This window comes from Penicillium macrosclerotiorum (genome assembly GCF_028827735.1).
Source record: "Penicillium macrosclerotiorum strain IBT 26536 chromosome Unknown utg000001l_segment0_segment0, whole genome shotgun sequence".
Classification (NCBI taxonomy): Eukaryota; Fungi; Ascomycota; class Eurotiomycetes; order Eurotiales; family Aspergillaceae; genus Penicillium; species Penicillium macrosclerotiorum.
The window spans coordinates 1,642,012-1,656,969 of NW_026643081.1; the positions used below are offsets into that span (position 1 = coordinate 1,642,012).

At 50.2% G+C, this 14,958-nt stretch overlaps 3 protein-coding genes across 3 annotated transcripts; 1 reads left to right on the forward strand and 2 right to left on the reverse strand.

The window, feature by feature from the left end:
* Positions 1–5,036: 5,036 nt before the first annotated feature.
* abcB (uncharacterized protein) lies at positions 5,037–10,172 on the forward strand (the record flags this gene model as incomplete). The annotated part of the gene is made up of 9 exons (XM_057072279.1): positions 5,037–5,264; positions 5,372–5,656; positions 5,749–5,908; positions 5,964–6,190; positions 6,254–6,533; positions 6,602–9,056; positions 9,116–9,196; positions 9,246–9,632; positions 9,935–10,172. 9 exons carry the CDS (start codon positions 5,037–5,039, stop codon positions 10,170–10,172), a joined length of 4,341 nt encoding a protein of 1,446 aa, XP_056938809.1.
* A 1,133-nt stretch (positions 10,173–11,305) lies between these two features.
* tpcA (O-methyltransferase tpcA) lies at positions 11,306–12,952 on the reverse strand (the record flags this gene model as incomplete). The annotated part of the gene is made up of 4 exons (XM_057072280.1): positions 11,306–11,642; positions 11,701–11,968; positions 12,036–12,479; positions 12,544–12,952. 4 exons carry the CDS (start codon positions 12,950–12,952, stop codon positions 11,306–11,308), a joined length of 1,458 nt encoding a protein of 485 aa, XP_056938810.1.
* Positions 12,953–13,419: 467 nt separating this feature from the next.
* On the reverse strand, positions 13,420–14,456 carry tpcB (metallo-beta-lactamase type thioesterase tpcB; the record flags this gene model as incomplete). Its single annotated transcript, XM_057072281.1, has 2 exons — positions 13,420–14,226; positions 14,301–14,456. 2 exons carry the CDS (start codon positions 14,454–14,456, stop codon positions 13,420–13,422), a joined length of 963 nt encoding a protein of 320 aa, XP_056938811.1.
* Positions 14,457–14,958: the final 502 nt, after the last annotated feature.

Here is a 14,958-nt window from a genome sequence, read left to right on the forward strand (position 1 = left end):
TACATCTTCAGCTCATTCGTGACTCGGAAACAATGTGAATAATTCCCGCATTCTGATTCTATGCCCGCCGGTCAGGTGCTGATCCCCGGGGAACCCATGACGATGACAGCTCGAGCAGTGCATAGGGTTCAAGCTGGAGAATATTCCATGCGAAAGGAACCCCCGGCTGAATCTCGACATCTCGAACCCACATCAGCAGGGTCCTAATTGCCTCTGCATTGCATTCATTGGTCCACATCATGGCTTCACGAGATCTCGAGGCGATTCTCACCCTCGCCCAAGTTACACCGACTAGATGCCCGCGCCCAAGCGATGCACGCATGGCACATACTCCACCGGTTCAGGGTTCACTCAGCGCGCTGACTTCTGTTGCCGGCCGGGAGAAGCTGCGGCGACTGCAACCGCCGCATTGATGGCTCCAGATACGGTCTGTGCCGTGCACCGGGCATCAATCTCGGCATCCACAGCAGCAAGGTTCACCATAGGGGTCCGGCAGGTCAACCTGAGGATTTACCGCGCAGTTTTAGGCAGTTGACCGCACTCTCGTGAGCTCGGAAAGGGATTTTCCAAGAGATCTGAGGTCGATCTTGATCGCGACGGGACTGGGATGACTCCATTTTGTCTCGCATTCCAGTGCTCTTTGTCTAAGGATTCTACTCCGTACTGCAGTCTGCAAAACGCCGAATAGTCGGTGGGGAGAGTTGCACTCGCTTAGTTGAGTTTTTCTTTTCTTTTTTTTTTCAAAAATTGCGTTGTGTGTTAAATTGGCTACTACTTCTTTCCTCCACGATGACAGGTTCCTAGGATGGGCTATGCCTTCCACCAGAGGAGCTTGGACAATACCACCACCCGTTGCAAGGAGACATCGGGGAGCAAACAAAAGAAACAAGAAAAAAAAATAAACATAAAAATGAAAAAAATAAAAAAAAAAAAAAATAAGAAAAAAATAAAAGAGTCAAAATGACATTGGAACAAGACTCGGAAGTGGTAAGCAGCGAGTGAGCATCGTTGGACGGATGAACTGACGGCAGAGCCGGCAATCAATGTTATTGGTGCTGCGTGCCCAGAAATAGTGCTGTGGAGGTAACACGCCTCAGTGAAATCCACTCGAGGAAGTTATTGCGAGCCCTGCGAGCGAACTAGACAGGTACGAGGCCCATTGGCAGAACACGGTGAAGGTCGGAACTCAAGTAAATGCCCCATCACAGCCACTGGCGGCATGTGTTCCGCTTTAGGCATTCTGCAAGGGCTGAAAGGGGAGAATTGTGATCCGAGTTTCCCAACCGGGCTACCTTGAAGGGAAGGGTACGGGATTTGAGGGAGGGAGGGAGAGCTTGCTCGAACGGACCTCGAATGGACAATGGACACATCCAGCGGATGGCGGGTCGATCCGAGAGGGGCCACCCGCTATGATCGGCCTATCACACCAGTGGGCCATCTTGGGTGGGGAGAATCCGCCGTCCGTTACTCGTCACTTGGCCAGTTGGGACGGAGGCCTGGGGGGCAATGGGGGGGGAAATGGGGGCTTCCTGCCAACCTGGCTTGCTGCTAATTTCGGACGCTCAACGCGACCCTCGAGGTAATTGCTTTTTTCGTCGGCCCCTCTCATCCCTCCGATGCCCTATGTGATTACACATCAGAAAATCAGACAACGTAAACTGAGGTTCAGCGCCTGTTCACTTCGCCCGGTCACTTCTTAGGGCTTCCGGGATATGGGTCGCAACATATACCGAACACATCGATTTGCGAGCCGCACTAGGGAGAATAAACATCAATATAAGAAATATAAGATAGTCCTAATTGCATAATTGGAGCCCGGCCTATGTGTGGACGAACTCCCAGTAAGATCTCTATATATTTTCCCCCTTGTTCGGCCATCGCTTGCGGACTTCAGGATCGTTCCTTATTGCTCCTTCATGTAACATTTCCGGGGACTCGGCGATGGCGTGGTTCGGTAGGAGGAAATGCTGTACACCATCGAATATCTCCGTCCATGTGGGTGATATTTCTTTTTCCCTCTTTCTTTTTTTTTCCTTCTTCCTCTCTTAAAATCTCCGTTTTGGGGGGACCTTCCTTGGTGTGTGTTGCCTTTCGGTGGCGCATTTTCACTTCATCATTGGTGAATGCCCTGGCTGTCCTCGTTTTGTGCCGTGCGATCGCCAGAGAGCAAACACGCCCAACCGCGATGTTCCAGAACGTCCTCCAGCCATGGAAGGCGAAGGGTTCAAACCTCCACTGGGGCCGTGTCGAAACTGGTGGGGGGGGGGCGTCACACTAATAATGGACCCCCTCCCCCCCTTGTCCAGAGGGCCCTGCCGGCCATTTGTGTCAGCCCGGTGGCCCTGGTGCAACAGCCAACGAACGCCTAGACCAGCCTCGGACGGGAGTCAATCCTCAACCGCTGCCCTTTACGATACTAGCGTGCTGCATTGCTGAGGCTTGGAGGGAACGGAAACTAAGGGAACTAAAGGCAGCTAAGGCTAGCGCCGATGTCAGTGGTCGTTTCCCATTGCCCAGGAGCCACTCTCCGGGAGGCGTGGAGACGCCTCAGGGCGATCCTCTCCAATTCGGTCGCACTACCATCATTGGAGGAGTCGGAGGGGTCAGAAACAACAGGATTTACTGCGTTCCCGGTGACGACTACGTAGAGTCATGGATAGAAATTAGTGCCCACCATGGAGACTGGGGCCGTGTTTCGTGCACTAGTTCATGAACTAACGGTCCTACTACTTCCTTCTGATCTCCGCTTGCCGACAACAAGGCAGCCGGAAGGGCCAAAACCGGACCATCGATCTGACCATGACTTTGATGAGGATCGGCTGCCCGGAACGGCTTCATAGATCACCTCAGATCGATCCTCTCGGCCCTGATCGTCATTCGGGAAGAGCCAATGGCCGTGGACACCCCGAAGGCCGCTCAATGTGTTTCTTGCCCACCTCCAGCGCGGCTCGTCCGCTTCAGATCCACTTGAAAGATTGCCGGGGGCAGTGAATTTGGAATTTCTCCCTGCGTCTCCATACCTTGGATCCGCTGCTCTCTGGGGTAAAAAGTACGACGTCGTGGCTACTGTGCCCACTCGCCTCGCCACCCATCAACCACGCTGTCATTGGGAAAACAGGATCTTCCTAGTCAGCCTGCATGCATCTCGTTGGTCAGGTTGTTCAGCAGACGAGGTTGCGGTAGGTACCGCCCCCTCCCCCCCCCCGGCATGCAGAGGGCTGGCCCGTTCACGCTTCCACATCGTGGATAGTCTGGTCATGGCAGTCAACAATGAAATCGATGAGGTCTAACTTTCGCCCTCCGACGGTTTTCTCCGGTGGGCGTCGTGGGCGATTGGCTTCCAGACGCATTGCTCCACGGGTCGATCCACCCAGTAAAGCGACTTGGTGAAGTCAGTAAATCCACCAACACCAGATCTGTTGGTTAGAAATCGCCGCTAGTGAGCACGAACAAAAGCAAACCTGGCCATGACAGGTGGAGTTGGACCGTCGTGAGGACTCTGACAATAGCCGAGCAGGGATGGGAATGGAGAAGTGCTCATAGAGGAGACGACAGTTGAATTGTGCAGTGGATACCACGTCGTCGGGGATACATGAAAACAAGGAAATGGAAGAAAATCCGAGGCAATCCATTCCAAGGCAAAAAAAAAGAAAAGAAAATCTAGGCAAATGAAGCCGAACACACCCATACAGTAAAAGCGTGTTTATTTTCTTTGAACGAAAACGACAGCGCGTTACCAAAGAGCCGGAATCGGCAACATCTACTGCCTGTATGTTGTATGTGCCCAGGCTCTGAACGAGGTAATACTCGAAACGTATCCTCGTCCAATCCATCTATACACGGCCTGCAAACCATCCATCCAAGTGGACTTCCCAAGACCCAAAGGTCGTGTCTGTGAGTTAGTTACCCGAGGGCTGAGGCCCTCTTTCCAAATTCAGAGAGACGCCTGAACCTGAGACCTCTATTCCTATCTACACCGAGTCCCCGGTAGTACAGCTCACCCGTAGGTTTGGGCATCATTCTGTCTGACTTCGGCTTTTCTTCTATGCGGTCAAGGAGGGACCACAAAAAAAATAGATTTATTTTTCTTGCTGACGGCAATGTTTCAAATTTCAGGTGAGTGAGATCATCAACACGATCACTCAAGGATCCTTCTATACCCGAAGCTGGCACGCCCTCGCATGAAAGTAGGTTTTAATGGCTTTACGAGATGGGGGATGAGGGCAGAGCCTAGAAAGGAGGAGAGACGCGGGAAGATTTCACCGTATTGGATGCGCCAACGACATTGGCTCACAGATTCAATTTTTCATGTAAGGTTGCGTTGTCCAGGCGTTCGCCCTCGTGTGGTTCCGCTTGGCGCCCTGTAGAGGCTTTTTTTGACTCCAGGGGGCGAAGCTCTATTGAGGGCTCTGCATCCCCCCACATCCCCAAGGGGGAAAATCAAAATCAAAATGGATTAAATTTCTCCCATATGTACGTTAATATGATCCTCCCGCTTTACAGGAAAAATACATTCCCAATGCAATTGAGCCATTTTAGTAACGGAAAAGAGGCAAAAAAAAGGTTTAAACTAACTCCCCATGTCGACCATGACGCCGATAATACGCGGAAAATTAGAAAACTGTAGAAAATAGAAGCCACGCCATCGGTGGCACAGATGTCGGTTGAAAGGACCAGGTCTGGATAGGTTCTTGGGCCATCGTCAGTAACAGCCGTGTAAGAGGGTTGCATTGGGAGTCCACTCCATTGCAGGGACCCAGTAGCCAGGTTCGTAGGAGCTCAGGAGAGTACGTCTCCTGGATGCAGTAGAAAGCGACTCCTGCACAGAGGGATATGTACTAGCATCCGGGGCAACAGGCACCTGGACAGCACGCGTTTTGGATGGATCTGATCTAGATCAAAGACCCCCCGATTTCGCTCCCATGATCTCTCCTGAACACTCTTTCTGATCTAACACCTGTGGCGCTCGTTCTGACTACTCTCTCCCTCCCCATCCATCTTCTCTCGCTTGTGGATGGTCCTTGGAGAGTACAGTCATGGCCTCCTCGAGCTCCTCACGGCCGTCTTGCCGTGATTTGGACAACACAGTGCGCATTGGAACTGGTTCATGTCGTGGAGGATTTGACTTTTCGCTTTTATTTGAGGAGATTGTCCTCGAAATACTCCCTATTGTTTTAATCTTAATTCTGATTCCCGTGCGGATATGGCAACTCTCCCAGAAACGGCGCAAAGTCGTTAGCTCTTGGATTCTTCCCGTCAAAATGGTGAGTGATGCAGCTATGACTAAAACAAGAGCGATGCCGGTGCTTTGCAAACATCAATGGAATTTGGAGCGTGTGCTAATGGTCTGGTTTCGTTATTCTATATACAGGCTGCGTGGTTCCTCTTTTTCGGGCTTCAGATCGCCCAAACAATCCTCTGGGCACTTCCAGCTGCCGATCGAACGAAAGCTTCCATTGCAACCAATGCCGTTCTCGCCGTTGGTGCCCTGCTTCTCTGTGTACTTTCATATGCAGAGCACTCACGATCTGTCCGACCTTCGTTTATTTTAAACACCTACCTGCTCTGCAGCCTACTTTTCGACATCGCGCGGGTCAGGACCCTTTGGCTGCGCGCCGTGGATGGATTCAATGAAGTCATTGCAGTCGTGACGACGGTATCTCTGGGAAGCAAATTGCTTCTTCTGATCCTTGAGGCCGTGGAAAAGCGCAACATTCTGAAGACCGAATTCACTGGTTACCCCCCGAGGCCACTGCTGGTTTCTACAACCGATCGGTGTTCTTCTGGCTCAACCCGCTGTTCAAAAATGGCTTCCGCAATCTGCTATCTGTCGATGACTTATTTGTCTTGGATAAGGAGCTCAGCTCTGAGAGACTCCTCGCCTTGTTCGAGGAAAGATGGAGCAAGGGTAAATGGAATCCCCAGTACCCTCATTCTTGTTCTGACTGACTGACGGCACCCAGTGAAATCGAAATCGCCCAACACGTTGCAATTTGAATGTTTCAAGGCTACCAAACGGCCACTGCTTGCGGCAATTCCCGCCAGAGCCTGTGTTGTAGCGTTTAACTTCTGTCAACCACTACTCCTGACTCGATCGCTCTCATTTTTCAGTTCGCCGGTCAACAGCACCACCAACAATGTTGGCTATGGTCTTGTTGGAGCTTATGCACTTGTCTACATTGGTTTGGCGGTAGGTTCTCTGCATTTTTATATTCCACTGAACACTCATGGTTTCTGACGCCATATCAACTAGGTCGCAATGGGCCAGTATCAGCACATGACGTACCGTGGTATCACGATGGCGCGCGGGATCCTTGTCACCATGCTTTATAAGAAAGCTAGCTCTCTGAACCTGAACGATACCGACCCAGCCAACTCGCTGACTCTTATGAGTGCTGATGTGGAAAGAATTACCCAAGGCTGGCAAACTATGCACGAAATTTGGGCCAACTCTGCCGAAATCGCATTGGCGATCTATTTGTTGGAGCGACAGCTGGGGATTTCCTGTGTTGTTCCTGTCTGCGTTGCGATCGGTATGTCCAACAAGCCCTTTTTCTCAGCACTCCACTTGTGCTATATAACTGACACATGAGACTTGCAGTCGCTTTGGTTGGTTCACTGATTGGAATGTCTTTCGTGGTGACCAGACAGGCCGAATGGCTCAAGGCCATCGAGAAGCGTATCTCATCTACTTCCGGCATGCTGGGTGCGATCAAAGGAGTCAAGATGCTTGGCCTACAGAACTCATTCATGAGTTTTGTCCATGGACTGAGAATTGATGAGCTCAATATTTCGAAGAAGTTTCGAACCCTTTTAGTCTGGAATATGGCCTTCGCATGGTTAACCCGTATCTTCGCCCCGATCTTCACCTTTGGCGTGTTTGCGGGCATATCCGACTCTGCCTTGACTGTTTCCAAGGTGTATACCTCGCTCTCGCTATTTTCTCTCCTTTCGGATCCCCTATTGACGCTGGTCATGGCACTGATGTCGTTCTTTGGGTCGGTCGGGTCATTCGCCCGTATCCAAGAATTTCTGGACAAGGAAGATCATTCCGATCTACGACGTAACGTCCCTCAAATTCCCTCACTTGAAGATCTCGGCGAAGCCAAGCTTCTGTCCAAATCTGGTGATCTCGACATGACTTCCAGCAACTCTGCATCCGTGGAGTCTTTCAAGAAAGCCCCTATTTCGTCCCCTTCGACCAATGCCGCTGTAATCCAAAATGGAACTTTCTCCTGGGACACTGAGAAAGAGCCTATCCTGAAAGATATCAGTCTGACCATTCCCCGCGGCAGCTTCACCATGCTTATTGGACCTTCCGGCTGCGGCAAATCTACCTTGCTCAAAGCTCTTCTAGGAGAAATTCCCTGCGCCGATGGCAAGGTTGAGCTGACTTCTGGGAGTGTGGCATTCTGCGATCAAACCCCATGGCACATGAATGGTACTATCAAAGACAGCATTGTGGCCATGTCGGACTTCGATCCCAAGTGGTATTCCTCGGTCATCCAGGCATGTGCCCTTGAGGAAGACCTTGGACAGTTCCCCCGTGGTGACAGCAGTGTTATTGGAAGCAAAGGCATCGCTCTCAGCGGTGGTCAAAGCCAACGGATTGCTCTCGCGCGTGCCCTGTATGCGCGCCGGAAGATCATCATCCTGGACGATGCTCTCAGCGGGCTTGACGCCACCACCGAGAACCACATCTTTCACAGCCTGTTTGGAAGTCTCGGCCTCCTCCGAGAGATTGGTACTTCTATCATTGTCGCATCCTCATCGGTCAAACGTCTCCCCTTCACCGACCACATCGTTGTGCTAGACAAGACTGGTCGCATCTCCGAACAGGGCAGCTTCAGCGCATTGAATAAGACTGGTGGATACGTGTCCAGCTTTGGTCTCGGCGCCCCTGATTGGGACTACAAGCCGAAGCGATTCTCTGAGTCTCCTAGCTATACCACGATCGATTCGGTCGAGAAGGAGAAGGAGGCCGTAGTGGATGAGCCTGAGAAGCGTGACCCTGGTGGTGATTTCTCCATCTACTCTTACTATATCAACGCCATTGGATGGCTTCCCGCTCTGGTTTTCATTATCGCAATGGCTGGATTCGTCTTCTGCATTTCCTTTCCCTCAATTTGGTTGGAATGGTGGGCAGAGTACGATACTGCCCATCCCAAGCAGCGTCTCGGTTACTACCTCGGTATCTACGTGATGCTGGGCTGCATCGCCATGCTCGCCCTCATTGTAGGATGTTGGCAAATGATCATCACGATGGTCCCAAAGTCTGGTGAGAATTTCCACCGTAGCCTGCTGAGTACCGTCCTCAGCGCCCCCATGCTGTTTTTCTCAACGACGGACAGCGGTGCGATTCTGAACCGGTTCAGTCAAGATCTCCAGCTTATCGACATGGAGCTTCCTATTGCCGCCATCAACACTGTCGCTACAGCCTTCCTCTGTCTCGCTCAAATGGCGCTTATCGGAGTGGGCTCTACATATGCGGCGATCTCGTTCCCGCTCGTGCTTGGAATCTTGTTCCTCATTCAGAAGATGTACTTGCGCACTTCACGACAGCTTCGTTTCCTCGATCTTGAGGCCAAGGCACCTCTCTATTCCCACTTCACAGATTGTCTCCAAGGCCTCGTGACCCTGCGTGCCTTTGGATGGCAGCACGGTATGGAGCGCAAGAATATCGCGCTGCTTGATCACTCCCAGCGACCATTCTATTTCATGTTCGCAATCCAGCGCTGGTTGACTCTTTCTTTGGATTTCGTCGTCGCCGGCATTGCCATTTTGCTCATTGTTCTAGTGGTCATACTTCGTGGAACAAGTCTTGGAGCTGGCTCGGTTGGCGTCGCGCTTCTTAATGTGATTCAATTCAGCCAGAGCATCAAGCTTCTGGTGACTTTCTGGACCAACTTAGAAACCCACATCGGCTCAATTCTGCGTGTCAAGGAATTCACGCAAAATGTGCAATCCGAGGATCAACCTGGCGAAGATGGCGATATTCCGCCCAATTGGCCGTCGAATGGTGCAGTTTCCTTCCATTCAGTCTCCGCGGCATACCGGTATGCCTCTCCATCAAACTCCCAGATACGCATTTACACTTCTAACATCCAAGATACAGACCCTCCGAGCCGGTTCTCAATGATGTCTCTCTATCCGTCAAGGCCGGAGAGAAGGTGGGCATTTGCGGACGCACGGGAAGGTAAGCATTCATTACGTGTTTAGCCCTCTATCCCAGGCTAGTCTAACAGGAAATCCGCCAGCGGCAAAACTTCCATGATCATGAGTCTCTTCCGCATGATCGAGCTGACTAGCGGTATCATCACCGTGGATGGCGTTGATATCACCGGTCTTCCTCGGCGCGAAATTCGCGCACGCATCAATGGCGTCTCCCAAGACTCTCTCCTGTTCAAGGGCAGTGTCCGTCTCAATGCCGACCCAACCGGGTCCCACACCGACCAAGACATCCTCAATGCCCTCAAGAGTGTGCAGCTCCTCCCTGCAATCCAAGAAAAGGGGTCTCTTGACACAGACATTGACGAGATCCACTTGTCGCACGGCCAAAAGCAACTCTTCTGTCTTGCTCGCGCTATCCTTCGCCCTGGCAATATTCTCATCCTCGACGAGGCAACCAGCAAGTAAGTCCAATTGCATTAATCACTCGGCCTCCTGACGTTGTTCCCTCGCATCATTGCTCCACATTCCCCTGGTTTCTTTTTTATCGGCGGATTTTATCCTTTTTTTTTTTTTTTTTTTTCTTTTGCTATATCCGAGGCGATTTTCTCCTGATTGACGCGTGTCATGCCCCCTGCATATGCGGCCAGATCCGAGCGTGATGTGGCGTTCGGATCCATCGATCCCTGTCTTTTTCCCCTCGCACCCTAGCCACCCCTTACAGACTACCAAAAGGACAATTTGCTAATTGGAATCTCCAAAACAGCATCGACACGAAAACAGATGAAATCATGCAGCGCGTCATTCGCGAGAAATTCTGCAACCACACGATTATTGCGGTCGCCCACAAGCTGGACACCATTCTCGACTTTGACCGCATTGTGGTGCTGGACGCCGGCCAGGTCGTCGAGACCGGTGAGCCGTACGCGTTGCTTACAGAGCCCAAATCGCATTTCAGTCAATTATATGCGAGTGCGATGGCGTCAGAAGACTCTGACCAGTGAGCCTCGTGTTTTCCTCCTTTCTTGCTGGAGTTGTCCCTTTTTTCTTGTCATCGTAATGCACAGACTGCTTCATTGAGCCTTTGACCGCTGGCGAGTTCGCTTTGGCGCGCTAATCGACTTCCACTCCTTCACGGTACATAATCGATGTCAACATACAAATTCGGATTGCCAGGCGTTGTACTTTTGTCTCTTCTTCAACTTTTTTTCCTGTCTCTATGACCTTGACGTTTTTTCTTGACTCTCATTCAGTTCGGTTTCGATTGCTTCTCACTCTCGTTGATCCCTCATTTTTGTCTTGAAGAAGAGAGAGCCTGTGGCAGGTCTATTGAGATGGATTGTCTATAGTCTAGTTGCCTGAGCTCCCCGAGTTCTTTTATTGTTAATGACAATCAAGCAGTACGCTTGAACATCACCTGAATAGATCAATTCCAATCATGAATTCAAAGGTTCCCTGGCAAAAAGCTATCCCAAAGAATCTCCACTAAGTATGAATACCTGGTAAGATGTGCTATTATGGAGATTAGAAGAAGATGAAGAAGTGAGCTTAAGAGATTTACCTATCGATTGGTGGATAAAATTTCAAATAATACAAAGATTTGGCTATCTGGATATATCTGAAATATATATGTTGTAAACCCAGAATCTTGTATACGATCTGTGGAGTAGATTAGTATGCTGTGGAAGCTTTGATCGGTTACCAAGAATCACGTTTACTTGACTGGTCTCTCCCTCGGACTTTACATTCTCTACCTGATGGGATCATTACCGACGTGCGCGCTATTTTTTATTAATGACGGTGAATCCTTGCTTTTACCAGATGACTCTTATGAAGATTGGTAGGCAGGAGTTAGCTTTAAAGGTCAAAGCAGATCTGATATATATTTCAACAGAAAAGGCCGCGGCTGAGATTTGGCAAAAAAGGGCCAATCGGGTCACCAAATCAATCAGTCTTCGCCGACTTGGAAGCCGACTTGGAACATTACAATATGAGATAGACTTAAACCCGATGTAATCGATGACATGTACGAAAATATGCTCTGGGAATACGATAGCCTGAGGCTGTGCTATTGCGTAGATGTTGGTGACTGCCGCCTAATCATAGTCTGAGTGCTTACTGAGCGACAGGAGACAATTCAAACATCTGCCAAAACCGCTTCAAGTAGAGAAACCTGGCTTCGACACTCCCATATCTGTTTCAAAGCCAGCCCAGAAGCTTTGAGCAGGACCTTGAATTCTTCAGGGGTCCTTTCGATACCGTTGATACTTGCCATCATGGTGAGATCCCGGCTGTGACTGAAGCGTGTATGAAATCCGTAGTTTGCCGGAAGAGGAGTTGGGGCGGAGGTAAGGTCGGGATCCCCAGTGGTCGTGTTCATTACCTGTTCGCAGATCAACAGGCGAGAATGAGATGCCATGCTCTCCCGAATGCTCGAAAGAATATTCACGCAATACTCGTCAGACCAGTCATGACTAAATTAGATCATCAGCTCGTTGTGTCAACTTCGTCTCTGGGAAGACCATAACTCACAGCACGTATCGGAGGTAGTATACGTCGGCGGCCTCGACCGGATTCTTGTTGAAGAAGCTGTGCGCCATAAACTGCACTCGTCCGGCATGCAAAGCTGCGGGGTTTTCCTTCGGCCAAATGTGTTCCAGCCCCTGCTTGACTACCGGGGCTCGGTCCTGGACAACAAACCGAAGATCGGGGTAGACCTTGCTGAGTTGAAGGGGAAAGCCTCCAACACCACCCCCAACATCCACCACTAAAGCATTGCCAAGCGATGTCCATGGATAATCTGCCAACGATAGGAATGACCGATCAGAAAATTTCAACATCATAATGTCTAGGATGGAATCTCCTACCATAGACTTGGGCAGCCCCAAAGACCCGCCCACCGCCAATCATGGCGAGACCCATGATCTCCAACTCAGGTCTTGCTACTAATCCATCTTCGCCTATAGGCTGTGGCTCAAGTACAAGACTCGGGATTCCTGGGTAGTGACCCCCGGACTTCCTGAGCTGGTCTTGTTCCACTCTTTCCTCGATCCATTCCCACCGCGGCTTATCGGTCCCGATGGCATCTTGCCATGCAGTTTTCGCGACATCGTAGGATGGACCTGTTACGGGGTCCAAGAGAGTCTGTGGAAGGCGATCTGCTGCTGTGAAAGCCTCGCTGCCGACCAGTTGGACATATGCACGAAGAGGTTCGTTCGCGATCAACGAAGCAGAAATCCTATTGTTCGCAAAAGCATCGTCTCCCGTCTGGCGGAAGATTCCCATTGAACAAAGATATCTCAGGACACGCGCTGAACAGTAACTGTCAGCCTGGGGAAAGGACTCATCGTCTCTCTAATGGTATGGGCCACCCACATAACTTCCGATGCTCAATGCCGGCTTGCTCGCTGATTTTTGGGACTGAGAGCCCCCCTTGCTCGTCATACGCAGCAAGAATATCAGGAATACGACGCTCAGCTGCGATATACAGCGCACGCGATTCTTGAAACTGGGTCGCAGCTTCAAGAATTCTCACACTGGGCTCCGAAACCAGCTCGGTGATCTTGCCGACGGCCGCTGACAGAATCCTTTGGGCATTAAACAGCTCATGGCTCGGCAGGATCTGTACTGCCGTCGGACTGCCAGAGCGTCTGCTGTCCTTGAAGGCTTCCAGTTCTTGAGACCATTCCGCAACAACTGTCTTGACCGCCTTGGAAATCAGCTCGGCCGTCTGGATGAGCTCCACAGCGTCTGAAAGGGTTTTCGGCTGACGTTCCATCTTCATGCACGATAGAGGGCGGACACCTTAGTTAATTTCTTTTCAGGAGATAATTCTATTCTGATCTACACCACAGAATGATACGAGCTATAGGTTCTTTCTTGAGATTTAAAATAAAAATGTAATTAGCTGACCGACGGCGCCGTTACGACGATCAGAAAGCTATCCCGAGTCGCTGTCCGAACCCCGAGGATGCGTCGTCCGAAAGCCGACTTGGGTTGCAGTGAAATGAATAGGGGCCGTGGCGCTCGAAGTCCGACTAATACCGAAGCGAGCCCGCGAAGGCTTATGGACTTGATTTGATTCCAACAAGGAATCCAGCGATGTCTTAACTTATGGCGACCGATGTGATTCTTAGCCTGGGAAAATGGTAGTAGAAAATACGGAGTAGAAGCCCACGGGAAAAAAAAATCAAAATGTAAGATTCGTCTGTATTTCAAAAAGAATCGAGCAAAAGTGTATAATGAGATTTCTTATGAAGAAAATGTTGCATCATTCACGACAAACCACCTCTTCTCGCCCCTCCGGACTTCAAAGGCGACGCGTTCATCCTCGGCCAGCTTGACCAAAACTTCATTGATCAATGGCTCCAAGGCCATTTTGCGAACCTCCTCATCCAGATCCTCCCCATGCATCGCCGTCACCAACTCCCGAATAGTTACACTTCCCTTTCCTCGTCCCTTGTTCTGTTCTTCCTCTTTCATACGCTTTAATGTCCGCAAAATTCGAGCTTCCCGTCTCACTTTCTGGTCGAGCTCTGCCGATATCTTTGCAGGAAGATCTACAATCTTCTCACCATGAGCAGGGTAGCCCAGTTGGCATTTATATGAATTCATGAGTCGCAAAGAAGCCATCCAAGTACCAAGAAACTCCACCGCGCTCGTGCCATGTCCCAAAACATTGTCCCCGGTGAATATCGCATTCTCTTCCTCAAGGATGAAACACATGTGATCGTGTGAATGTCCAGGGGAATGCAACGCGCGAATGGTTGCGCCTTCCACCTGGAAAACTTGGCCATCCGTAATGGGCTGTTGACCCTTACCGGGTGTGTTTTTGAAGATCGATTCGGATAGATCAGGGTACAGACGAATCAAATCGGAGACACCACCAGTATGATCCCCATGCCAGTGAGTGAGGAGTACATGAGAGACTCTAATGGAAAATTCCGTCAATGTCGATACAATGTGGTCGGCCCATTCGGGAATCCCTTGGCCAGTGTCAATGAGTAACCTCTCACGACCTGTCCCGACAATATAGGTGTTCGTTCCCTGTAGGGTAAACTAGCAGCAATGTCAGTAAGAGCACACAATGTCGACGAAGCTTCCGTCATAATATAATAGTGGAGGGACTATACCTTTCCTACATTTTGACCTAGAACTCGAATAACTCGAGGGCTGATCTGATCGACATCTTTTAGCTTTGGCAAGTGGTCTTGTTGAGTGTCGAGATAATCTTCAAAGACGCTTATATTCAGCGCCTTGTTGATTTGACGGTAGCCTCCCCGCTTCATCCTTTCCCAAAATACGCGGCCCTAGGTGGGAAATGGCCGGGAAATTAGTATGGCAGATAGCAGATTCTTCTATCCAAGGATGAATCTTCCCCTGTTTTGGCTCGGTGTGCTTTATGACAGAAAGAGCTACTGTAATCCTACGGCGCTGACTTGGTGGGCTGTTCGGGACTTGCCAAGTCGCGCCTCCTGTAGGGATATTAATTATGCCGACGTCTTTTGACCCGAGCAGAAACATTCATTGGCTGGCTACCTCTATTGAGCAAATCACCGAGATAAACGGAGCTTAACTTTCTCTTGAATAAACCCTGTATCTGTTTGCGCCGAGCCACTTTGGCCCGAGCAAATTGAGTGATCTAAGCCAGCCTGTAGTCTTGCCACTGATATAAAGTATGTTTCTTTGAATCCGATCTCCCACCAGTAATATATTTCTCAGCTAGAACGGCTCCTCTTGAGTCTAGAGATTTCAACAATCCAGTCATCTGAAAGCTGGATCTTCCAATCA